Source organism: Cherax quadricarinatus, chromosome 11, assembly GCF_038502225.1.
Source record: "Cherax quadricarinatus isolate ZL_2023a chromosome 11, ASM3850222v1, whole genome shotgun sequence".
NCBI lineage: Eukaryota > Metazoa > Arthropoda > Malacostraca > Decapoda > Parastacidae > Cherax > Cherax quadricarinatus.
The window spans coordinates 12,177,985-12,204,476 of record NC_091302.1 but is presented as its reverse complement, the minus strand read 5'-3'; the positions used below and the strand labels follow the sequence as shown (position 1 = coordinate 12,204,476).

General features: G+C 36.7%; 2 protein-coding genes across 2 annotated transcripts in view; one reads left to right on the top strand and one right to left on the bottom strand.

The window, feature by feature from the left end:
- Window positions 1-934: 934 nt before the first annotated feature.
- The window catches only part of LOC128687698 (zinc finger protein 850-like), a 107,236-nt gene continuing 81,678 nt past the window's right edge, over window positions 935-26,492 (bottom strand). The window contains exon 7 of the mRNA XM_070083850.1: window positions 935-7,167. Coding sequence (XP_069939951.1) covers window positions 5,748-7,167 — 1,420 coding nt within the window. The 3' untranslated portion in view covers window positions 935-5,747. The remainder of the gene's footprint in view (window positions 7,168-26,492) is intronic.
- Window positions 16,179-24,571, top strand: LOC128687699 (zinc finger protein 84). Its single transcript, XM_053775296.2, has 2 exons — window positions 16,179-16,336; window positions 20,083-24,571. Exon 2 carries the CDS (start codon window positions 22,486-22,488, stop codon window positions 23,563-23,565), a length of 1,080 nt encoding a protein of 359 aa, XP_053631271.1. The 5' UTR covers window positions 16,179-16,336; window positions 20,083-22,485; the 3' UTR covers window positions 23,566-24,571.

Here is a 26,492-nt window from a genome sequence, read left to right as displayed (position 1 = left end):
TTTTTTTTATATTTCCTTGGTATCTCCTGCAAGTGGCAGCGTATCTGAAGCTCACTCATAACTTGGATTTTGGCTCACAACTCAAAGCAAAAAATCGACTGAGCGATGGCTTGTAACTCGGAAAACTCATAAGTTGGGGCACTCGTAAGTTAGGTACCACTGTATATTAATCATGTCCCTGAGGCCTCTCGTATATTATACTTGCCTTCCATTTTATAATCATGATAATTTTTATTTCAACATGATAAAATGTATAAAGATGGGTGACATTTAGGTGTGCATGCAGAAAGCCCATTGTTATGCAGAGCATTTTGGGCAAACTTAAGCTTAAGAATGGTGCTGCCATCATCAACAGCAGCAGCTTCATCAGCAGTGATCTCACCATTATTAGCAGTGATCTCACCATTATCAGCAGTGAGCTCACCATTATTAGCAGTGAGCTCACCATTATCAGCAGTGAGCTCACCATTATTAGCAGTGAGCTCACCATTATCAGCAGTGAGCTCACTATTATTAGCAGTGATCTCCCCATTATTAGCAGTGATCTCACTATTATCAGCAGTGATCTCACCATTATCAGCAGTGATCTCACTATTATCAGCAGTGATCTCACCATTATCAGCAGTAATCTCACCATAATCAGCAGTAATCTCACCATAATCAGCAATGACATCACCATTCTCAGTAGTGATCTCACCATTAGCAGCAGCATTAGCGCAAGGTAAATTCCATTTGTCAGACTACAAATTAAGTCACAAATAAATTTTGATGACCAAGGCAATGTCCTATTTAGGCCAAGAGAGACAAGAGGAGTGAGAACAATAAGGTTTGATCCAAGGAAAGGAAGCTTTAGTTCCTAGAATCAAAACCCCTTCACCTTGTTAAAGAAGCCTTTGAAGTATTATATACCAATAGTGTATTAAAACCAATGGAAGAAGATATTCAATGTTTAATAACAGTTTAACCTAACATCCACTACAGTGTAAAGTGATACGAGGACTCAAGTACATCATACAATTAGAAAAACTTTACTGGAGTGACTGAGGTTCCACAACCAAAACATATCCAATAATAATGTCCTATTTTCACTCAATATAGTCTCTATCTTTGGTGTGATGTACAATACATTACACATTAAGTACACATTGTTGTGCCTTCTATGGTGATGCATCTATGCAGGATCAAGTTTTACTACAAATGGTAAATACTATACACTTTTCTTCAGTTACAGTAGGGCCCCACTTATACGGCGGGTTAGGTTCCAGGCTACCGCCGTAAAGCGGAAATCGCCGTAAAGTGGAACACCCTTTTTTTCCACTTATAAATGCATACAAACACTAGATAACAAGTTTACACTAACATATATTAAGTTAGCAATAGAACCAGGCATCAAAAAACAATAAAAAGGTACAATACACACATAGTGCACTCATTACTTACCTTAAAATATTTATAGTCTTAATCTAGGGTGAGACAAGTAGTATTTATTGTAAGAAATCAAGTGTGGTATGTATTGTAATAGGCAGGCTATTTCACCAGGCCACCCCACCCACACATACTATTCTATGATATTTAAGCATCCCAGAGCGATAAAATGTATATACAGTTCACTCATTACTTACCTTAAAATATTTGTAGTCTTAATGTAGGGTCAGGAGTAAGTAAATGAGATAAAACGAATAAATGAGAGAGAGAAAGAATGAATACATGAGAGGTGACAGGCCAGGCACAGAGTAAACAAAACAATGAGACTCCGTGACTATTGTTATTATTACCACTTGTGGAAGTCTCTGCTACCACAGATCACATTTATGTTTATTTATTCTACTGTGGGGTGTATTTATCTTATTTATATGTTATGCATCGTGTTTATTATATAATTTTGAAAAAAATATCATGGATGGATTAATGAAAATGTGTATATTAACGTAATATACGACATTTAAATGACTTGATGTGTGTAAGTTTATTTAGGTACAGGTATACATAAGTATAATTATCAGAGTATATATAAAATATGAAATAACTTTTAAAAACATTTGAAATTTTGGAGTTTCCAGACAAAATGGAGAGACTTAGTGCTTACTGAGCTCATGGAGAATGTAAACAAACAGGGTGGGGCACGGTGACCGTATTAGAAAGTCAGGTGGGGGGAGCCGTATAGTGAGTTTTGGTCATAATTTGAAATGTCCGTATTAGCGGAACGCCGTAAAGCGGAACGCCGTAAAGCGGGGCCCTCCTGTATATGGTAATAAAGTAAACTCTCCATATAATGGACTAATTGGGGGGTTGATCGAGTGTTCATTAACCCGTAAACGGTCCAAACGTATATATACGTTTTTTCAACATTTGAAAGTATGTAAAAAAGGTAGATCTTCTTTTTGTTTTTCTACATTTGAAAATGTGTAAAAAAAACTTCGATCTACTTTTTTTTTTGTTATATTTGAAAATATGTAAAAAAAACTTACATCTACTTTTGTAGCACTACACATGTGAACGTAGATCTGCTTGGACCGTTTACGGGTTAAATCAGAACTGTGTTAAAAAATAACAAAAACGATGCACTTAGGTACTCTAGTTTTTACCTAAAATAGTACTGTACACACAATTTACAGATATATTGAAATAAACATTGAAATAAAAGAAGATGGAAGTGCAATATACAGCAGATATTGCCCATTATTTTACAAGTTCATTATATTAAGGGTTGTTATACCAAGGTTTATTCTAATTCAGTGATATTTACTGATTATTAATTTACAGCAATCTGAAGAAATGTTTTATTTTCTAACATACTGGCCATCTTCCACCAAGGTAGAGTGGCCCATAGAAGAGGAAACACATTCACCATCACTTATTCAACTGTTGTTATGCCAAAGGTGTATTAATATTACAGTTAAGGTAGCCCTCTAAATTACAATATTGACACCCCATATTTAGAGTTCAGGCACTGCACTCACCATCTCTAGTACTCCAGTCTAGCTAACCAGTTTCCCGGAATACCTTCATAAATGTTACCTTGCTATTATTCCAACAGCATGTCAAAACATAAAAATGACTTGTCTACACTTACTCTGATCTAAAGCACTTGCACAAACCTGCTGGATGTTCAAGACCCTAGATCACAAAACCACCTCTATCCCTTCCTGAGATGACCCCCCCTCCTCACCACTCCAGATTTATTACCCTTTTAATTGTCTTATTTTGCTTCATCCTTTCTAAATGCGTAAACCACCACCTCAGCATTCTGAATTATATTTTTGGTAACTCCACACTCTCTGCTAATTTCCATGCTCCAAATTCTCTGCATAATATTCACACCACATTAACCTCAAACGTGATATCTCTGCTGTCTCCAGCTCCATCGCTGCAACATTATATAATATATATAAGTGTGGTTACCACTATACTCTGGTACCTCCCCCTTATTGCCTCTATTGATAGAGTTATGTCTCCACAGATGCCTCAGTGCACCACTATTTTCTCCTTCCTCTACTCCATGTTTCACTATCTTTCACAGACCCATCTGCTGACAAATTCAATGCCACTTTCTAAATATAAAATTCCTCCATACTCCCTCTAATCTGATATCCAATCATTAACTACCTTTTTTTGTTATTCTTATCATCTTGCTTTTTTCCTATCCTTGTTTTTAATTTCTTTCTTTTACATATGCTCCTAAATTTATCCAACCAACCTTTGCAACTTCTCAGAATCTCCCAAACTGAGTTGTGTCATCAGTACAGACTCCCACTTTTTATCCAGTTCAATATCTTTCAGTCCTTCACCTCTCCTGAACACCTTACCATTCACTACTTTTACAGCCCAATCTATAAATATGTTAAATCAAGGTGACATCCTACATCCCTGTCCAAGGCCTAATATTACTGGAAAATAATCCACCTCTCTTTCTCCTGCATATCCTAACCTACTACTGACTCCATATCTGCAATAACTGCCACACTGCCTCTCTATCCACCATTTGATATGCACTTTCCTAAGTACATAAATGCAACAAAAAAAGTTCCTTATCTTCATACTTCAATGTAAATGCCTGAGTAACACATCACCCACCCTTCCTAAATTCTCCGTGTTTCTCTGTTATCCTATACGTATATGTATTATACACCTACGATACGATACTGAAAAGTTGCCGAGTACACATACAATGATAGATATGTTTATTGTTGAAACATTTTGCCTGCACAGCAGGCATCATCATCCAAGTACAGTGATAACAACACAACAAACAGTAAAAGTGGAGAGTTTTAAGATAATCAGTACCTGAAAACTCTCTCTCTATTCAATTCGGTATTCGACTGATGAATCCTACTACACAATGAAACATTTCAACAATACACATACCTAGCGTTGTATGCGTCTTCGTCACCTACTGTCTGTCTTGTCTTTAACTATCAATAATGATTCTACCATACATTTTATCTGATGTACTCAACAGATTTATTCCCCTATTAATTTTTACACTCTCTCTCTTGTCCCAGTTTCCCTTCTACAATAAAACTATGCATGCTTTTTGAATCCTTATGTACCCTCTTTTCTTTTATGCATATATTAAACAAATACACCAACCACCACAAACTAAGTATATCCCCACCAGCGTCATCTCAGATGATTCTATACCTCTGACAAATGCATGAAATCACTGTTTCCCCTTCAACATTTAACAGCTTCTTAAAATAGTATTTTATCTTTCTTCCCAGTATCTACACTTTCGTATCTGCTATCAAGTCCATTTATACCCTAGACTTAACCAACTAATCTCACTCCAAAGCTTTGTCTTATTCTCAGCAAAATTTGTGTGGAAGTAACCACAGAAAATTTAAAAACTGCTCTGTACTTTCATGCACACTTTCTTGGATTAAGTTATATTTAAGAGTATTTTTCTACTTTTGGATACCTACTTCAAAAATACATGAACAGTCATAACAGTTAAGTGTAATGTATCCCTGTCCATTTTGTGAACAAAACTGTTCTTTTATCAGTAGCCTGGTCACAGACCGGGCCGCGGGGGCGTTGACCCCAGGAACTCTCTCCAGGTAAACACATGAAGCCAAAGCAATAAATAAATTAATCTACAATAATCTTAAAACGTGCTCCTTAGTATCATATACTGTAATGTTCAACATGCATCTTAGTACAACGTACAGTAATGTTCAACATGCATCTTAGTACCACATACCATAATGTTCAACATGCATCTTAGTACCTCATACTGTAATGTTCAACATGCATCTTAGTACCTCATACTGTAATGTTCAACATGCATCTTAGTACCATATACTGTAATGTTCAACATAGTTCTACTTAAAACTTAATGTCAAAACTTCTTTTTTTGATGGAGCAACAAATCAGCTTCATAATTAGCATTATAATTTTTATGGAATAAATTTATCAGTGCTCCAGAATGAAAAATATTAGACACTGGACACAGATCCATCCATCCATCATATATAACTTATGAGTACAATTTTCAGAAAAGTTTAGTGACACTGAGATATGGTTTCTTTTACAAATAATCTCATATGCACTAATTTCATTTACATAAATGGACTTTTATACACTTGGAGCACTGATACAATTTTCCCATAGGAAATATTAAAACAAATTACTAGATCAGACATTATAATGTCTTCTAATCACCATGAGGCCTGGTCTCAGATCAGGTTGCAGGGGCATTGGCCCCTGCAACCCTCTCCAGGTACACTTTGTTATAAGTCTTTTAGACTCTAAAATTGTTTCTCTCTAGTGTGAATTTTCTTGTGTGATGTTAAATTAACCTTATGGGAAAAGTATTTTAGACAGACTGAACACTGATATGGTTTTTCTCCAGTATGAATTCTCTCGTGTGATACTAACTGAGACTTTTGATGAAAACCTTTTAGACACACTAAGCACTGATATGGTTTCTCTCCAGTGTGAATTCTCTCATGCGATACTAAAGTAGACTTTTGGGCAAAGGCTTTTAGGCATATTGAACATTGATAAGGTTTCTCTCCAGTATGAATTCTCTCATGCTTTATTAAAAGAGGCTTTTCAGAGAATTTTTTGAGACACACCGAACACTGATAACGTTTCTCTCCAGTGTGAGTTCTTATGTGACATCTTAGATTAGCTTTCGTTGAAAAATTTTTTAAACACTCTGAACACTGATATGGTTTCTCTCCAGTATGAATTCTTAAATGGTTGATTAAACCTGCATTTTGTGAAAAAATTTTTAGACACTCTAAACATTGAAATGGTTTCTTTTTAGAATGAATTCTCTTATGTGATATTAAATTAGACTTTGTTAAAAAATCTTTTAGACACACTGAACATTGATGTGGTTTCTCTCCAGTATGAATTTTCTCATGTGATACTAAATGAGACTTTTGGGAAAAGGTTTTTAGACACACTGAACACTGATATGGTTTCTCTCCAGTATGAATTTTCTCATGTTTTAATAAAACATTCTTTTCTGAAAATCCTTTTAGACACACTGAACACTGATATGGTCTCTCTCCAGTATGAATTATCTCGTGTCTTATTAAATTCTCTTTCTGGACAAAGTCTTTAAGACACATTGAACACTGATATGGTCTCTCCCCAGTATGAATTCTCTTGTGTCTTTCTAAACGAGAGTTTTCTGAAAATCCTTTTAGACACACTGAACACTGATATGGTTTCTCTCCACTATGAATTATCTCGTGTCTTATTAAATTTGCTTTTTGAATAAAGTCTTTTAGACACACTGAACACTTATATGGTTTCTCTCCAGTATGAATTCTCTTGTGTCTTACTAAATGAGAATTCTTGGAGAAGGCTTTTAGACACAGTGAACACTGATATGGTCTTTCTCCAGAATGAATTTTCTTGTGCCTTGCTAAATAAGATTTTTTGGAAAAGTCTTTCAGACACACTGAACACTGATATGGACTCTCTTCATCATGAGCTCTTTTGTGATTTATTAAATTTGATTTATCTGGAAAGTCTTTGAGACATACTGAACACTGAAATGTTTTTTCACTTGTAATAATTCTAGTGTATGATATAAGCTGAGACATGTGTGAAACATCTTTAAAGCATTCTGAATACTGAGTTAGTTTTTCTTCTTTGTGATCTATAGTTTGTGTCGCTTGAACGGATTCTTTTTCAAGTGTTTCAGACATACTGAATACCTAACTAAATATAAAATTACTATATTTTTTAATTAAAATTAAAATTACTATATTTCTATAATATTGTATTTTTATATTATGAACAAGTGGAAGCCCTAAACCTGTATGTGTTATACCATGCCAGGAAAATATAAAAAATTAGATGTAAGTTCTTAAAGCTTTCTCAAAAGTTCTGAAAAATGTATAGAACATTGATATACGGTGATTTTATCGTATTCACGTGAAGGTACTCAGAATTCAATAGTCATGCATTCACGATGTAAAAATAAATTTGACTCACAAAAAAGTTTTTTCTCTGCAGCAGTTTATATAATTCTTATGTTAAGTTATTTTATCAATAACCTCACATTATGAAGTTTACTAACAACAAGCACAAAGAATGTTTTTTTTAAGTATTGAGTAAACATTTAAATAAATTAAATTATATTTATCATACAACACAGCATGATAAATATAATTATTCCCTCAAAACTAAGCTTTAATGAGTTTCAGCCACAGTATAATACAATGACTGGTAAAAGTCAGGAATATAATTGTGAGAAACTAGAACTCAAATAACATAAGTAACATCACATGTATTATTGCACTGTTGGTACATAGTGCTCTTCCTAAGTACAGTGGACCCCCGGTTAACGATATTTTTTCACTCCAGAAGTATGTTCAGGTGCCAGTACTGACCGAATTTGTTCCCATAAGGAATATTGTGAAGTAGATTAGTCCATTTCAGACCCCCAAACATACACGTACAAACGCACTTACATAAATACACTTACATAATTGGTCGCATTCGGAGGTGATCGTTATGCGGGGGTCCACTGTATATTGCAGTGTTTATGCCACTTACACAAGCTTCATTACACTATCAGCAGTACAGGGGTAAATCCTCTGGTGAGCTGCAAAAGAAAAAAAGAGAAAGAAATAACCAACACATTCACCAAACATTAAAAAAATATTTACCAACAATTATGTTAGGTTAAACTTTTGCTGCAAGGACAATCACAGTTTCTAGCATAATATAACTATCTTTTAGGATAAATAACAAAAAGGCACAATACCGTGACTGGAACGATACACAAATAACCCGCACATAAAAGAGAGAAGCTTACGACGACGTTTCGGTCCGACTTGGACCATTGACAAAGTCACACTGTGTGACTTTGTCAATGGTCCAAGTCGGACCGAAACGTCGTCGTAAGCTTCTCTCTTTTATGTGCGGGTTATTTGTGTATCTTTTAGGATTACAGGAGGGGCCCCAGTTTTGCAGCTGTTGGGTTCCTTACCCCAGCCAATAAGCAAAAATCACTAACGAGTGGAAAATATCACATATTAAGTGCTCAATATAGCTAAGCATAAAAAAATAGATACAAATGTAAAATAAATATACAGTACATTACTTACATTAAAATATGGCATTGGATGCCCTTCTCTTACACAACTAATATGCAAAAATGGCAAAAAAGCACCAAACATAAACAATGACTCAATTGAAAATCACTGAAAAGAGGGAGGAAAAAACATGGAACCCTTCTGTGTGTAATTTGATCAATTTTGATTCATATACAAATACAATAAAATATCTCATAAATGGACTAACAGGAAGGAGGGGAGTGTACAATAATGCCAACTATCAACAATTCCTGAAATAAGAAACAATATTTCATGATAACCAGTTGTCTTCTGAAGAAGTGGACTTTGTCCACTGATGCAGAAGACAACCAGACACTAAGAATACAGGTGCTGTATCCTGTAGTACTAAAGTACTGTACTGTATAGTAATTTTATAGTACCCTATGTAACTTAAGAGTAATTTTATTTACCTTAACTTGGTGAAGAGATGAGATGTAAACTACTGTTATTAATAATGGTGATTCACAATAAATCTTATTCTGTCAGAGGAGCTGTAAAGCTCTACTACTGAAAACAATGTAGATGGCTGAGAAGATTTCCATGCCAATGAAACACCTCACTCAAACTTTTTTATTCCAGTACATATGTACCTGTGTATAGGTCAAGATTTTAAAACCAAAATTTCAAGCCAAAAGTCAGAGGTCAACGTATTCAAGAGTGTGGTATAAGCCACACTTAGAAATCACATTCCACCTTAAATATACAAATAAATTTGATAATACCCAGCAGGTCATGTTGGCTTCTCTCAATTTTACACAATTTAGAATAGAAAAGCACTGTGGTAGGCCTACTGTCTCATGCTCGGTAGGTCCTGCTCAAATCCAACATAAAGCAAGAAAATACTAGACTTTGTGAATCACAGCCCCAAACCTTAAGGATTCAGGTATCTGAACAAAAATTTTCTGAGTTAACAGTGATTGAGGACAGCAAAGCTATCCAATCAATTGTTGTCAAACATATGAAACAAATATTTTCACTCAACATCAAGATGGAAAAGGTTGTACAGGACTGGAAAAATAACAAATACAAATACAAACTCACAGAAGAGTGACTTGCTACGAAATCAAGTGCATCTAATGGAACAGCAACAGCTATCAGATACAGTAATCTTTAACAGTCCTCATTTGCCAGGTTCCATAAACCAAAGTAACTGCTTGAATAACACAATTCATCTCAATAAATCTGAGTTGAGGGTAGTCATAGAGAGTACTCACATCAAGGAGGTGTGTTTGCTAGGCAAATAGGGTCAAAAACCATGTGTTAAGACTACATTCATATGAAACAAAAACAGACCTGATCAGTTCATCCATCAACAAGAAGAGTCAAGTGTATGTTAATGAGTGACTTACTAGAAAATGACAGAACCTATTGTATAGGGTCAGGAAACTCAAACATAAACATAAAAAACTTAACCAATGATTCACATCAGTTGGTAAAATCATAGTAAAAAAAATCAGCCACAGGTCTCATACATGATATAACTAATAACCATGAACTAACCAGATTTCTTAAAGATGTCAACTTGAGTCTAAACATTACATTATCCCATGTTTAGGGCAATGTACCTACCTCATTCCTTTGCAATAATTTATTGCCATTCTTAACTTGTTATATTTATTTTGTTCTCCATAAGCTGTCTGCAAATTTCCAAGTACAGACCATCCTGTTGCCATTTCATCATGATACCAGTTCATTGTGTAACATCCTGCCTTGTACTTATTAGCACTGCTTTTTATTGTTCTGTTTATTATTTGTGTAATTTACTTGTACACTGATCACTGACATTGCGACCCATAATTTTTTATTATAGATAAATCCTGTGCCATTTAATCCCTTGTTTATAGTTCATTGTATAATTTCATTGTACACTACCCACTAACTTTTTGTTTTCCCATCATTTCTTTTTAATCACACTTTGTTATAGTTCACTGTGTAGCAACTTACCTTGTACTAAATAGCATTACAGACACTCCTCATTTAACAACCTATCTGTTTAACGACTGCATGGAGTTATGACCAGCTCTCGGACCAGTTGGTACTGTATGCTGTACAAGAACTTTGGTTGGGGGAGAGTTAACTAACAAAGACTTAATAGAGTTGGAAGCGCAGCAGCACTTGGAAGAGGAACAAGAGGAAAGAATGGAAGCACAGTGGTACCTCGGGATAAGAACTTAATTTGTTCCAGAAGGCTGTTCAAGTGCCAATACCAAACAAATTTGTTCCCATAAGGAATAATGTAAATTAGATTAATCCGTTTCAGACCCCAAAAATACATTTACAAAAGCGTTACATAAATACACTTACATAATTGTTCAAGTTTTGAGCTGTTCGTATCCCGAGGTACCAATGTACAAAAGAAGCTCACTGTAAAAGAGTTAGCTGGAGTGTTCTCGAACGTGAATGTAGAATGGAACTCGGTTAAGTGAGGAGTGCCTATACTTTTATTATTATTAGCAGTGATTATATTCAATTGTTTGCTATCCTGATTACTAGTTCACTGTACATAACAACACTGTTATTTCTTTATTTTATTTAGACAATATCAAAAAATTTTTTTTATTTACCTAACAAATTCTTTATCATAATTTATTATTATGGACAAACCCTGTTGCCACTTTTATCCTGATTACCAGTTCAGAGTCTATTATATTTATCCATTTCATGAATGCTCACACCAATCCTGATTTGAACCTCCTATATAATCTAAATCCTAACCATTACTTATCTGAAAGTAACAGTTTTTATTACACAGCAAACAAGAAAAAACTGTCCTCAGCAATGCCAGGAATATAATAATTTTTAACTACAACATTAGATCCCTGAGTAAGCACTATGACCACCTGGCACTCCTAGATTCTTTAAATTCAACCATCTCTTTTATTATACTTTCTGAAACCTGGCTTAAGCAAGACACAACAGACATCCACACACTACCGGGATACACAGCCATTCACAACTGCAGGACAGATCAAATCGAGGGAGGTGGAGGGGGGTGCCATCTACTATTCTAACAAACTTTAATGTTGTAACACCACATGCTTCAGAGATGAATATGGTGAATATATATTTGCTAACTTCTCTGCAAAAAATCTAAAGACTTCCATTACACTTGGTGCAATCTACAGGATACCTCATACCAATATCCCAAACTTTAGTGACAACCAAAACGCCTAATAACAAACAAGCAATGGAACAAACACTACTTACTACTAACTGGTGACTTCAACATTAACCCTGGCCTAACAGATGACCAACCAGTAACAGAATTTATTAACAGTATGAAAAGTTCATTACACATACCAGCTATAACAAAACCAACAACGTTAGCTGAGTGCAACCATAACTGACTGTATATGGTTAAATATACTAGCTCCTCTCAAAGCATGAATAATAACAGATACAGGTGGGCCCTGCTTATACAGCAGGTTAGGTTCTGGGCTAGTGCTGTAAAGCAAAAATTGCTGTAAAGTGAAACACAGCTTTTTTTCACTTTCAAATGCAAATATTGAATGAACAATAGAGCTTGACCTAAAAAATGCATATACAGTACACACATTACATAAAATATTTTCATCCTTACCTTATAGTGAGTGGTGAAAAATTATCGCCCCCAATTCGGGAGACATCTTGTATAACATTCTACTGTTAAAATTATGCTACGTTTACTATGGCGGGACACCACCTTGTAAGAAGCTATTGTGTCAAGTAATTCTTTATAAAATGGCCAGAAAATTATTGCCTTCATTGTCGTTTAAATATCCGTTGTGAAATCGCAAAAAAAAAAGCAATTGCAACTTGTATAATTACTACCAATTCAGAGTCATGTACTTATATATCTGTTATATCTATGTGACTCTGATGGGTTAGTATTATACCCCTTCAAGAGTATTTTATTATTCCACAAACACTTTTTAAATTGCACCAAAGTGGTTGGGCCACTTACCTTTTATATCCTACCTCTCTCCCCCCTCCCACCCTTTTCCAATATTTCTATCCTTACCCATCCTTCTTCCTTACCCATCTTACCAAAGCTCTGGTCATAAGAAGAAGAAGAGTGGTGAATATATTTATTGTAGGAAGTCTGGAGTTTACCTGGAGTTTACCTGAATGAAGAATGGGGATATATAACTGAAAACTGCTGCATTAGTGGAACACCATAAAGCAAAGTGCTGTAAAATGAGGCCTGGCTGTAATACTACTGATCACAACCCCCCACGTTCCTCCTAACAAATATTTGTAAGCTACCAGTGGATTATTATTATAATCAAAAAAGCGCTAAGCCACAAGGACTATACAGAGCTACCAGTGGAATATAGCAAGATCTCATTTTGTCTCCAGCCAGGCTGTGGCTTGTACGTTGGATTGCGTGCAGCCAGCAGTAACAGCCTGGTTGATCAGGCTCTGATCCACCAGGAGGCCTGGTCACAGACCGGGCCACGGGGGCACTGACCCCCGGAACTCTCTCCAGGTAATGAATAACTTCACCGCAACACTAAGCTTAAATGACTCGCCTACATAATTTACCAGTAACAGAGGCGTTGACAAATGGATAAAGAATTTTCTACAGAAAATACAATCATTGTGCTATAAAAACTAAGCAAATCACTACTAAGAGACTGGGTAGACTATGGCTAACAAATACCATCCCTAGATAAAAAAAAATACTGATGAAAAACAATATAAACGGAGCCTAATAACTAAAGAACATAGTAAAAACTATATGTCGGTCCTCATGCTAGGTGTCCTAGTGGCCCCCTCTGTAATTAGTATCTTATAACATGTAAACCACACAATACCCAAAACCTGTGAACCCCACAGTGTAACCCTTATAGAGAATAAACTTAAATTGAATTGAACAACTGTATTATTCTAGTAGATTCAATAAAACAAGAGGGATATAAAAGGCCTGGAAAACACTTTTTTATCTCTACCTTGAATGTTTTACACAACAAAAACATTCGACCATCAGTCTTGCATACCTGGTTCAGCGGCAGGTCAAGAATAAATCTCATAAACTGTTTATTTCAGGTCGTTAAAGCTGAGTAATAAATAGCGAGGAAGCAAGAACATTCTGTGTTGTTATTAATGTTGTTGTTGTGGTTAAGGGTCACTATCTGCTGGAGGAGCCCTGAATAGATTACCGCATCGACCCTTATACCAGGTTTTGTGGGTTATTGCTTTACTGTGTTTAATGGTTATCGTTTAAATCCCACATTGAATTGCACCTGCCACTTTTCTGACCATGACATGAGCTTGTCTAAATCCACCTGAAGTTCTGTGGCATCTTCCTCTGAATCAATAATACTGTGATGTAGTTCAGCTGCGCTTGTGAGGTCTCTAGGGAGACCTAATTATATGGTCACCTTGCCTTGGCAAGTGGTTAAGCAGCCACGCCTTTTCGGCTTAAGTCTCAGCTCCTTTGTTCGTCACTGGCGTCAGATCTCGGTGTCAGGTCGTAACACGTGGTGCACACCCCATTGTGGAGGGTGCTTGGACCACCATATAAGCCCAAGGAAGAGCATGATCAAGAGACTTCGAGCGGAGCTGCTGCTGTGTGCATAGCTCAGGAGGAGCTGCTGGTGCGGTGCAGGGCTCGGGAGAAGGCTGCTGAAGTCTCTGGAAGAGACTGTTGGAGACATTAGGGAGAGTACTGGCTTCGAGCAGTACTCGTGCTGTGTAGGTCTTGGGACCTGTGGCTTAGTTTCTGTGGTGAACTGTCCTCTGAACTATATTGTAAGTTATATTCATTTTCGCCAAGTTGGTTGTATTCCTTGTCACACTGCTTATGTTTACTACTAGCCACAATAATGTTCTCCTGTTCCCAAATATATTATTGTACAAGGACTTAATAATAAACTGTTTGAGTAGAATTGTAATATTCACTGTCCCCATTATTTACTCATTTATTTTTATTTCAAGTAGTGAGAGGATGAGTAGTATGGTGAGTAGAGTAATGAGAGGTGAAGGTGTAGTCACCAGTGACCTCACATTACCTACCTCCGCTAATCATCTCACTAGACTTACCTCTCCTGCCTATCCCCTGCCTACATAATCCCTTACTCCCATATTTCCCGATTATCTTTACATTCCATTACCCCTTCCCCCTACATGCCTATTTTTGTATCGTCAGCGTATTTGTTCATATCACTTGTTATTCCCTCCTCAAGGTCATTAATGTTTTTTATAAACAACAATGGGCTTAAAACTAATCCTTGTAGAACACCACTTATGATTGATCCCCAGTCAGATTTCAACCCATTTGTGCACACTTCGTGTTGGTGAGCCATGCCTCGATCTATAATAATAATAATCTTTTTTTATTTCGGCATGATACAATGTTTGTATAGATAATAATAAAATCTTTATTTCTACAAGTTCATGTACAAGGTATAAGGGCCTAACAGACATCGATGACATACTACTGTATAGAAATCCCCTTGTTATGCAGAGCATTTCGGGAAAATTAGGTCAGTTTTGTCCTAGGATGCCACTCACACCAGTCAACTAACACCCAGGTACCCATTTTACTGATGGGTGAATAGGGACAACTGGTGTAAGGAAAAATGCGCGATGTTTCTACCCTTGCCGGGAGTCGAACCACAGCCCTTAACGTGTGAAGTGAGGGCTTTGCCTACCAGGCCACGGGCCACGGGGCTGATATTTAGGTGTGTATGCAGAAAGCCCATTGTTATGCAGAACATTTTGGGCAAACTTAAACCTATCTTAAGACTAAAATGGCAATAACTAATTGATGGTTTACATATATACGGTCTCCAGGGGGCCATTAATAATAAATTTAGGAATTACAAGGCACACCAGAGATCTACTTAGAATATTTACTCATTTTATAACACATTTATCAAATTTAGTTGTTGTAAGGATTACAGGTTGGATTATGATTACAGATAATGAGAATATGAATGTACATCCTTTAATGTTTGTGGCTGAGAGACTTCCTTAGCATATTAACACTTTTTTATGCATTCATTATATTTAATTGTTGTAAAGATTACAGGTAATGAGAAAGAGAATATATAGTTTTTTATATGATTGTAGTTAAGAGCTGTGTTTAGCATATTAAAACATTTTCAACACATGACATTCATCATATTTAGCTGCGTTAGGATATATTAGGGAAAGGAGGTTTTTTTTTCTTAAGATGGTTTTGAAAATGCTGGCAGATACCTGGAGAGGGTTTCGGGGGACAACGCCCCCGCAGAACCCCGGAAGGTTACCAAAGAAAGTCACTGCGTCATCGAGGGACTGTCTTTCTTATTTCCATTGGAGTTCTCAGTCTTGCCCCCAGGATGCGACCCATACCAGTCGACTAACACCCAGGTACCTACTTGCTAGGTGAGCAGGACAACAGGTGTAAGGAAACACATCTAAATGTTTTCACCCTGCCGGGAATCGAACCCAGGCCCTCTGCGTGTGAAGCGAGAACTATGCCATCTAGGCCACAGGGGCCTCAGAGTGCACTGGGGACATATAATACCATTTAAATACGCACCACCATTAGTCAACTTCCTTCCACTTAGGTCGAGGTTTCTTTAAATCTAAAATCTAATCTTTTCCGGAACTGAAAGGCTGGATAGAGCGTAAGCTGTCAGTGGCCCTTTTAACAACAACAACACCAACAACAACAACAACAGCAGCTTAGATTGTTCTTGCTTCTTCACTGCTGTTATTTCTCAGCTTTAACGACCTGACATAAACAGTTTATGAGATTTATTCTTGACCTGCTGCTGAAGCAGGTATGTAAGACTGATGGTTGAATGTTTTTGTTGTGTAAAACATTCAAGGTAGACAGAGAACAAGAGAAATGTTCCTGGGTCTTGTTGAACTATAAGTAAGTTTATTCAGGCATATACAGTTACATAAAATATACGTAACAGCATATGTGTAGGAACCTATGATCACCCATGGCTGAATGAGACATTACCTATGGCTGAGACATTACCCATGGCTGAGTGAGACATCACTAGAGAGAAAAATTCACCAGTAGTTTGCAAGGGTAAAAATTCAGTAATATAATCCACCTTGCGTGCAGCCAGCAGTAACAGCCTGGTTGATCAGACCCTGATCCACCATGAGGCCTGGTCTCAGACTGGGCCGCAGGGGCATTGACCCCCAAAACTCTCTCCAGGTAAACCCCAGTTGATACATTGTTAATGAAGACAGACTAACAAAATTTACAGTTAATTCTGGCCTATCTGAGTCAGATTAAGATGTAGTTTGTATCCATTTATCTCCACCAACAATGTTATGCTCCATCTATCTACAACTATCTTTCATTGTGTTATATTGTGTTTAAACTTTATAATATTCTTCAAATGCTTTTACTGTTTCCTGTTGCCAGCTGTTACCATTGTTAGCAATTTAAGCATTTAACAGTCAAACTGTTGATCAATGCATTACTGCTAGCACTCCAGACATTGAGTGTCGCACCGATTTTTCTGCATTCAAATTTGGTGCCATAGGTCTGAGAGGCCTAGACATGAGAGAATGGGTCTGTGCACTTGGTGTGTGCCATATTAAAAAATCAGGGATCCTACAGTACCACATGAGAGCATTGATTTGTTTAAGTACCAGCAAGGATAAACATCATGGCAAACCTTAGGGATTCACTCATGCCCCATTGTATCAACACTCTCATATTTGAGTAAAGTGATATGGAACATGAATTTGGTGGATTTGAGACAGACACAGCCTCAATGATCGAGGAAATATTGAAAATATCAATGATAACCCAGATGACCCTCAGCCCATTACATCAGGTGTGGCTACACCAGACCCCTCCACCCACCATCTCTGGGGTGGCCAGTGTGGCTACACTAGGCCCTCAGCCCAGCTCCTTTGGGGTGGCCAGCATTTCTAGTCAGAAGCTATGGTGTAATAAAAATTAACATTTTCCTACAGTTATGTTAATGATAATAGTGAAAGTGATATTAGTGATGACTAAATTGATTTTGTGCTTTTAGAAGAGTACAAGTGACAGTGGAGACAAAGAACTTTATCCTGGAGGCAAAGAGGGGAATGTATGAGAGTATAGTTTTGCCAACGCTCTTATATGGGTGTGAAGCATGGATGATGAATGTTGCAGCGAGGAGAAGGCTGGAGGCAGTGGAGATGTCATGTCTGAGGGCAATGTGTGGTGCGAATATAATGCAGAGAATTCGTAGTTTGGAAGTTAGGAAGAGGTGCGGGATTACCAAAACTGTTGTCCAGAGGGCTGAGGAAGGGTTGTTGAGGTGGTTCGGACATGTAGAGAGAATGGAGCGAAACAGAGTGACTTCAAGAGTGTATCAGTCTGTAGTGGAAGGAAGGCGAGGTAGGGGTCGGCCTAGGAAAGGTTGGAGGGAGGGGGTAAAGGAGGTTTTGTGTGTGAGGGGCTTGGACTTCCAGCAGGCATGCGTGAGCATGTTTGATAGGAGTGAATGGAGACAAATGGTTTTTAATACTTGACGTGCTGTTGGAGTGTGAGCAACGTAACATTTATGAAGAGATTCAGGGAAGCCGGCAGGCCGGACTTGAGTCCTGGAGATGGGAAGTACAGTGCCTGCACTCTGAAGGAGGGGTGTTAATGTTGCAGTTTAAAAACTGTAGTGTAAAGCGCCCTTCTGGCAAGACAGTGATGAAGTGAATGATGGTGAAAGTTTTTCTTTTTCGGGCCACCCTGCCTTGGTGGGAATCGGCCAGTGTGTTAATAAAAAAAAAAAATAAGTGACTGTGATATCCAGTATTTCCCACTGAAGCACACATGTAGGCATTATTACCTGTGTTCAAGCAGTGTGCCATATGCAATCCCCAAGTGTCATGGGAAGCCAGGATAAAAAACCCTGGCCACTGATAGTGATATTGGTCATGAAGGGAATATGCTGGGATGGAGGAGGGGTGGGATAGGGCCTGCGTCACATGGTGTGCTGGGAGGGCAGATAACAAAAGACTGCCTGGCACCTACTAAACCACGTGCCACCTCCACTCCTGTCGCTAATCCATCACACCCCATGTAACACACCCACCATGCATCTTCAAACTGTAAATGGGATTGGGAAGAATGTGCAGCTTTTGTGCCACATCCTTTTAATTTTGATGTTAGTGGTAGTGGCATCCTCCCTAAATGTTCTATCACGAACGAGTCCTGGAGTTAGAGTACTTCCAACTGTAAAGTGGACCCCCGGATATGGTAGTTGTTGGATTTCGTAATATTCAGTAATCGTAACATTTTTTTTGTCAAAACATTGGCTCGGTGATCGTCATTTAGCTCAGTAATAATCATTCGTCCCAAATGCATACAAGCGGCTTGAGCGGCCCCACACACCATTTCACACCATTCACAGTCAGTCTGGCATTGTTTATCAGTGAGTGACTGTCACCCCACGCATTCATACGATACATTTTATAATCCATTCCTTTCAGTGCTTGCAACTGCTAAATAAGCCACCAAGGGCCCAAAAGAAAGCTCCTAGTGCCAGTCCTTTCCTAAAGAAGGTGACAAACATGATAAAATTAAAGAAAAAGGTTGTGGAAAAATGTGAAAGTGGTGGTGGTAGTGATAGTGGTAGAGGGTAGTAGTGGTTGTGATGGTGGTAGAGGGTGGTAGTGATGGTGGCAGAGGGTGGTGGTGGTAGAGGGTGGTAGTAATGGAGATTTGTGCATTGTGGAGTATGATGGAAAGATTTGTGGAGGGACATCACCCTAACAAAGCTGTTGCAAGCCATGTCAGCAACATGTACAGTGACAATGTCTTTTCCCATTTTAGGGAAATTTTAAAGAGATCACAGAAACAGAGCTCCCTGGCCAGATGTGAGTCAGTAAGTCGAGTCAGTCAGTAAGTGAAGTCAGTCAGTCAGGTCAGATAGTAAGCTAAGTCAGTCAGTCAGTCAAGTCAATCAGTCAATCAGTAAGTCAAAGTCAGTCAGTCAGTCAGTTTATTCAGGTAGTTGTGATCTGTATGTCATTCTTTTCAGGAAGTGACAACTTGGGTTATTCATTACACAAGCCCATATATTTTCCTCACTCTCTTTAATTGTATGAACTGATGCTTTTATTTTATTACTGTCTGAAAAAGATTCTCTACCATTTTATAAGAAAAAATAGGAAATTTTTTTTTGAAAATTCTTGGACAGTGTGGATGAGTTTCAGATTGGGGGGGTCTGGACAGTGAAAGGGTTAAGGTAAGTATTGTATGTACTGTATATTTATTTTAATTTTGTATGTTTTTTTTTTTAGGCCTAGCTACATTGAGTACTTAATATATGTTGTCAAGCATTTAGTATGCATTCACTAGTGAAAAAACTGCTATTTTCTACTAGCTGGCAATTTTTGCTCATTGGTATGGGTCAGGAACCTACCTGCCAAAAACAATGGTGCCCTCTTTTATTATGCTTAACCTGGGAATGTCCCTGCAGGAAAAGTTTAACCTAACATTATTGGTAAATATTAATTTAATGCCTGGTGAATGTGTCATTTATTTCATTCGTTTTTTTTTCTTTTGCAGATCTTTGCAGCAGAGGACTTACACTTGCAGTGTCAATACTCAGTGTAATATAGCTTGTGTAAGTGGCATAGGAAGAGCACTATGTATCAGCAGTGGAAAGGCTACATTAGCAGTGTGATAATACATGTGCTGTTACATGCGCTATTGGAATTCTAATTTCTCACAATTATATTCCTGCCTTTTACCAGTCATTGTATTATACTGTGACTGAAACCTATTAAAGCTTCAGTTTTGAGGGAATAATTATATTTATCATGCTGTGTCCCATGTTGTATATCAGAGAACCATTAATACATACCATGGAATAGGTGGGGTTTGAACCCATGACAAGTGAGTGCTAAAACTCCAGGCCAGTGCATTAACCATTGGGCCAGTTGGCTATGATAAGATTCATCCAACTAGGTATATTTCTATACACCATAGGGAGGTTAGCATGGGCCACCACTGTGACCACAAATGTAAGTTTTTACAAATGAATCACCCAGTGTGGCTGTGGCAAACTCTAGTTTAAGTCCCCTCAAAGCCGTGAGTTCATCCCTACCTGTTCTATGGTTTGTTTGCAGTTGTGTTATTTCAATTTTGTGAGTCATTAATACATACTTGAAAAAGTTATAACATCAAATGAAAAATTAATTCCTTCCTGAATTCAGTGCTCATTCACTCAAAATTTTTAATTTATTTAAATATGTACTCAATTCTAAAAACATTCTTTGTGCTCGTTATAAGTAATGGTTCATAATGTAAGGTCATTGATGAAATAGCTTAAGAATATATATGACCAGTGAAGTCTGAGCACCTCTATGTGAATATATCAACATGTGTGAGTCACATAAAATAAAATCTATATGAGTATTCCTGTACATTTTTTACACAACACTTGAGTCAGACTTAGCCCTCTAACTATGGAAGACCCTGGGAAAAAATTCTTGTGTGTGTGTGAAGATTTTGAAAAATAAAAAAAATATTTTTTTCTTACAGATCTGATACTTTTTCTTACATATCTGATGAAACTTATGATATATGGTGCTGAAGTTGGTGAAAAAAAATTATCACTAATTGGTAACAGTGGTGTTAAAGTACTAACAATGTTTACATTTTACAATTATTGATTCTAATATATGATTATTTTTCTGTTCATTTTTAATTGCTTTTAATTTTTAAAACTATATATACTAGTTTTTATAATATTAGATGTGTTTCAAGGTGTTTTAGCATGCAAACATTGCTTCACTTGGAATAATCAATATATATATATATATATATATGATATGACTGATTTTTATTCTTTTTTTTTTTTTTTTTTTTTACTATTTTGGTCCTCTAAGACTTTGTATAAGGAATACTTAGAATTGTTTCAGAGTACAATACTCCTCAAAACATAGAAATAAGCAATATTGATTGACTTTACTGGGTTATATATATGGTATATATGCTTTATAATTATTTTATTCTACTATTTTGGTCTTTTCTAGGATATGTATAATGAATACTTATAATATTACTATTATTTCCGAGTGTATTACTCATCAAAACATGAAAATTATTCACAGTTTGACTTGACTGGGTTATCCTGGGTTTTATAGTTAGTGTGTTCTGCAGTGGAATTCCACTGTTAGTATCATGAAATTGTAATAAATTTAGACTGAATAAGTCATATTTGAGTCACTTGTACATCTTGTTTGCTGATAGGGAAGCTGGTGGTAGAACAAGAGCTCCTGGTTCATTATTTACTTTTGCTAGTGAGGCGTACTAGTACGTCAGACATAGTCATCACCTGAGTAGTTGATCATAATACATTGTGTGGACACTGCTGGCTTTAGATTTTTTTCAAATGTATGAATAGATGAAAGAAGACTCAAAGAGTTGTGCTGAGGTAAAAAATATTAGCAGGTGGCAGATATTTGGGTACAAAAAATGGTGCATACTAGTACGTAGGACACAGTACCAGTACCTGTGTACTAGTACACTGAGCACAGTACCAGCATCTTTGTACTGTTGCACTGGACACAGTACCAGCACCTATGTACTGGTACATAGGGCACAGTACCAGTGCCTGTGTACTAGTACACTGAACATAGTACCAGCACCCGTGTACTAGTTCGTCGGACACAGTACCAGCACCTGTGTACTAGTATATTGGCCACAGTTAAGAGTTAAGAACAAACATATAATTTTATATATAATACTGTTCCTTAAGCTGGGTGCTTAGCTCCTGGTGATTTTGACCTTAGGAATTTGAGCTATGCCTTGAACTATCCCCTCACATTTTCTAGATACTGTATTGTGTGATTCATACAGGTTTTGGGCTTCCACTTGTTCATATTAAAATACATTATTAGAGAAATATAATAATTTTAATTCAGTTTTTAATTCCTAGAGGAGATTATTAAGTCAGTGTTCAGTATGTCTGAAATATTTGTAAAAGAATGTGTTCAAGAAACACAAAATATAGATCACAAAGAAGAAAAACTAACTCAGTGTTTTCAAGATGTTTCACACATGTCTCACCTTGTATCTTGCACTAGAAATCTTCCAGGTGAAAAGACATTTCAGTGTTCAGTATGTCTCAAAGATTTTCCAGATAAATTGAATTTAGTAAATCACAAAAGAACTCATGCTGGAGAGAGACCATATCAGTGTTCAGTGTGTCTAAAAGAATTTTCAGAAAAGTATATTTTATTAAATCATGAGGTAATTCATACTGGAGAGAAGCCATATCAGTGTTCAGTGTGTTTACAAACCTTTTCCCAAAAAGCCCATTTAGTATCACATGAGAAAATTCATACTGGAGAGAAACCACATCAGTGTTCAGTGTGCCTAAAAGATTTTTTAAAAAAGTCTAATCTAGAATCACATAAGAAAACTCATACAAAAGAGAAACCATTTCAGTGTTTAGAATGTCAAAAAAAATTTTCACGAAATTCAAATTTAATCAACCACTTAAGAATTCATACTGGAGAAAAACCATACCAGTGTTCAGAGTGTCTAAAAAAATTTTCAACAAAAGCAAACTTAAGGTGTCACATAAGGACTCATACTGGAGAGAAACCTTATCAGTGTTCACTGTGTATCAAGGGCTTCTATGAAAAACCTCTTTTAGTAAAGCATAAGAGAATTCATACTGGAGAGAAACCTTATCAGTGTTCAGTTTGCTTGAAAGCCTTTACCCACAAGGCTACATTAATATCACATGAGAGAATTCATACTGGAGAGAAACCTTATCAGTGTTCAATATGCCTAAAAGCCTTTGCCCAAAAGTCTACTTTAGTATCGCATGAGAGAATTCACACTGGAGAGAAACCATATCAGTGTTTAGTGTGTCTAAAAGGTTTTCACCAAAAGTCTCAGTTAGTATCACACGAGAGAATACACACTGGAGAAAAACCATATCAGTGTTCAGTCTGTCTAAAATACTTTTCCCATAAGGTTAATTTAACATCACACAAGAAAATTCATACCAGAGAAACCATTTTAGCATCTTAAAGATTTAAAACACAATGATTAAAAGACATTACAATGTCTGATCTAGTAAGCTGTTTAAAAATTTCCTAGGAGAAAATTGTATCAGTGTTCCAAATGTATGAAGTCCATTTATGCAAATGAAATTAGTGCATGTGAATACATTTATAAAAAAAAAAAAATTATCATTGTCACTAAATTTTAAGAAAAATGTACTCATAAGTTATATAATAGTTATATATGTTGGATGGTTGGATCTGTGTCCATTGTCTAATTTTTTTGCAGTTGGAGCAATGACAATCTTAGTAATAATGGTAGAATTACCAGCAAAATGCAACTAATGTGTCATTTTATTGTGGCATTGGCTTGACAAAGCTCCTGAAGAGTGAAACGTTGCATTAGTTACATTCATCTGTGTCCTTCTATTTAACCATGATAATCTTATTCTTTGTATGATGCTGATTATGAAGTAATTTTGTTGCTTCAGCAAAAAAAAAAAAAGTCTTGACTTTTAGTTTTAAGTAATAAATAATAATAATAATAATAATAATAATAATAATAATAATAATAATAATAATTATTATTTCTAGAAGTACATGTACAAGGTATACAGGCCCCTTGTTATGCATAGCATTTTGGGCATATTAGTCAATTTTGTCCCAGGTTGCAACCCACACCAGTCAACTAACACCCAGGTACCCATTTTATTGATGGGTTAACGTGGACAGCAGGTGCCTTGAGGAGACACATCCTAATGTTTTCTGTTGTACTGGGAAATTGACTCCTGGGCCTCAGTTTGTGAGCTGAGTGCACTAGTGATCGAGCTATGGGACACCACATTATAATTATGTTGAAAATTGCAGTATATGGTACTAAGAGGCTTGTTTTAAGATTGTTTCATTTTCATTTATTCATTGCTTTGGCTTCGTATGTAGATAAAGATTATTGATAAAAGAAAAATTTTCTTCCCAAAATGGACAGGGAGTGATATATTATCAAATTTTAATAAAGTAGTGAACTGTTATGACTATTGATGTGTTTTTTTTAAGTAAAGTCCCTGCCAGTAGGCATCCAAAAGTAGGAAAATAACATACAAGAAAATGCAAGGAAGTGTGCATAATAGTAGAGCAACCATTAACCCATTAATGAGGGAAAGAACTGAGCATTCAAACATGGCTGACTGGCATCCAAACACCAGCTACTGCCAGACGTACAACTAGCGAAGTGAAGTTCTCATCTTTACTGACGTTCATCTGTTGACAGTAGCATCATATCTGTACCACCATCATATCACCTGTACCAGTGCTAACAAGAGGGAAACACAGGAGACATCGTCAAATCAACAGTACAAAACTCCAAGGTTATAGGACAGTTATCCCTCAGTGCCAGTCGTGGGAAAGAAGTGAATAGTTAAAAAGTCAAGGTTAATGTTTTAGTAGCTGACCTATATTCAGCTGACCTGTGTACAGTGAGAGAATTATAGCAGAAAACGCCAAATATATCAAGGAAAGTCAGGTTGTAGGTGGCGTTTACTTCCCTCAGTGTTTTAAAAATGGCCGAGTCAGCAGATCAGGTCAGGCAGACAACAACACCACACAACCCCCGATAAATGGAATTGAGGGGGTTTTGGAAGGATAAAACCATTGATTAAACCTTTCTGGTACCAGAATGGAAAGGAGTTAGAAGTTAATAGGTGAAGCCAGACTGTGAAGTGAGAGCATTCACATTGCTAAACTCACAAACTAGTATTTAGTCACTTAGCCATAATACCAACTTACCTCATAATTTTGTAATATTTTAAACTTAAGATTTAATTTAAGTCTGCCTGAAATGCTTAGCCATGCTAGGTGTTCTAGTGGTACACTCAAATTCAAATTCAAATTCAAAGTTTATTCTCTATAAAGATTACAATGTTGAATTTACAGAATTTGGTTGTTGTGTGGTTTACATGTAGTTAAATAATGATTACAGAGTGTACCACTAGAATGCCTAGCATGGCTAGGCATTTCGGGCAGACTTAGTTTAATTCTTTATTTTAAAATATTACAAATTATGAGGTAAGTTGGTATTATGGCTAGGTGACTAAATACTAGTTTGTGAGTTTACTACATGTAAACAATACAATAACCAAATTCTGTAAACTCAGCATTGTAATCCTTATAGAGAATAAACTTTGAATTTGAATTGAGGCAGGAAGGGGAGTGTGTAATAAGGGGTTAACTGAAAGGGGTTTGTGAAGTTAAGGCAAAGTGAGCAGTGAAGAGGGTTTTGAAGAAGAAAATTTACTAGTAATTCAGTGGTGATTGCTAAAGCAGATACTAGGGTGTACTAGGTGACTGGAAAAGAGAAATAAATATTATTGTATATGAGTAAAAGAGCGAAGAGTGAAAATGGCAGGCATTAGGGGGGTACAGGCTGCCATAATTATATTTATCTTTCTTCAATTCCATGAAGAAAGAAATCAGCCATGGGGGCTGGAAAAGGTGAATGGAGTAACAGCACCCTGGACAGTAAAAGCCTAACAGTTGCCATCCTACCAGAAAAGTAAATGTCACTATCGCTGCAAGGTATGGCAACACCGCATACCCAAACAAAAACAGTGGCACACAGCTCTTATTGTAGCGCTCTTAAGTGGTGATATCCAAATTAATCCAGGACCTCAAACTATTGTGCAGAGGCAAAACAGACAGATAAATGATGGTGATAATGACGGTCTAGTAGCTAGGAATGATAACCTTAACTCCATATGCTGATGACACGACTTATGTCATCTCTCACCCTAATCTTGCCACCCTCAACACCATTGTGAATGAGGAGCTGATTAAAATATCGACTTGGATGACAGCCAATAAACTTACGCTTAACACTGACAAAACTTACTATATTATGTTTGGTAGCAGAGCAGGAGATGCACAAATTAACATTAAGACTGACAACACTCTAATTACCAG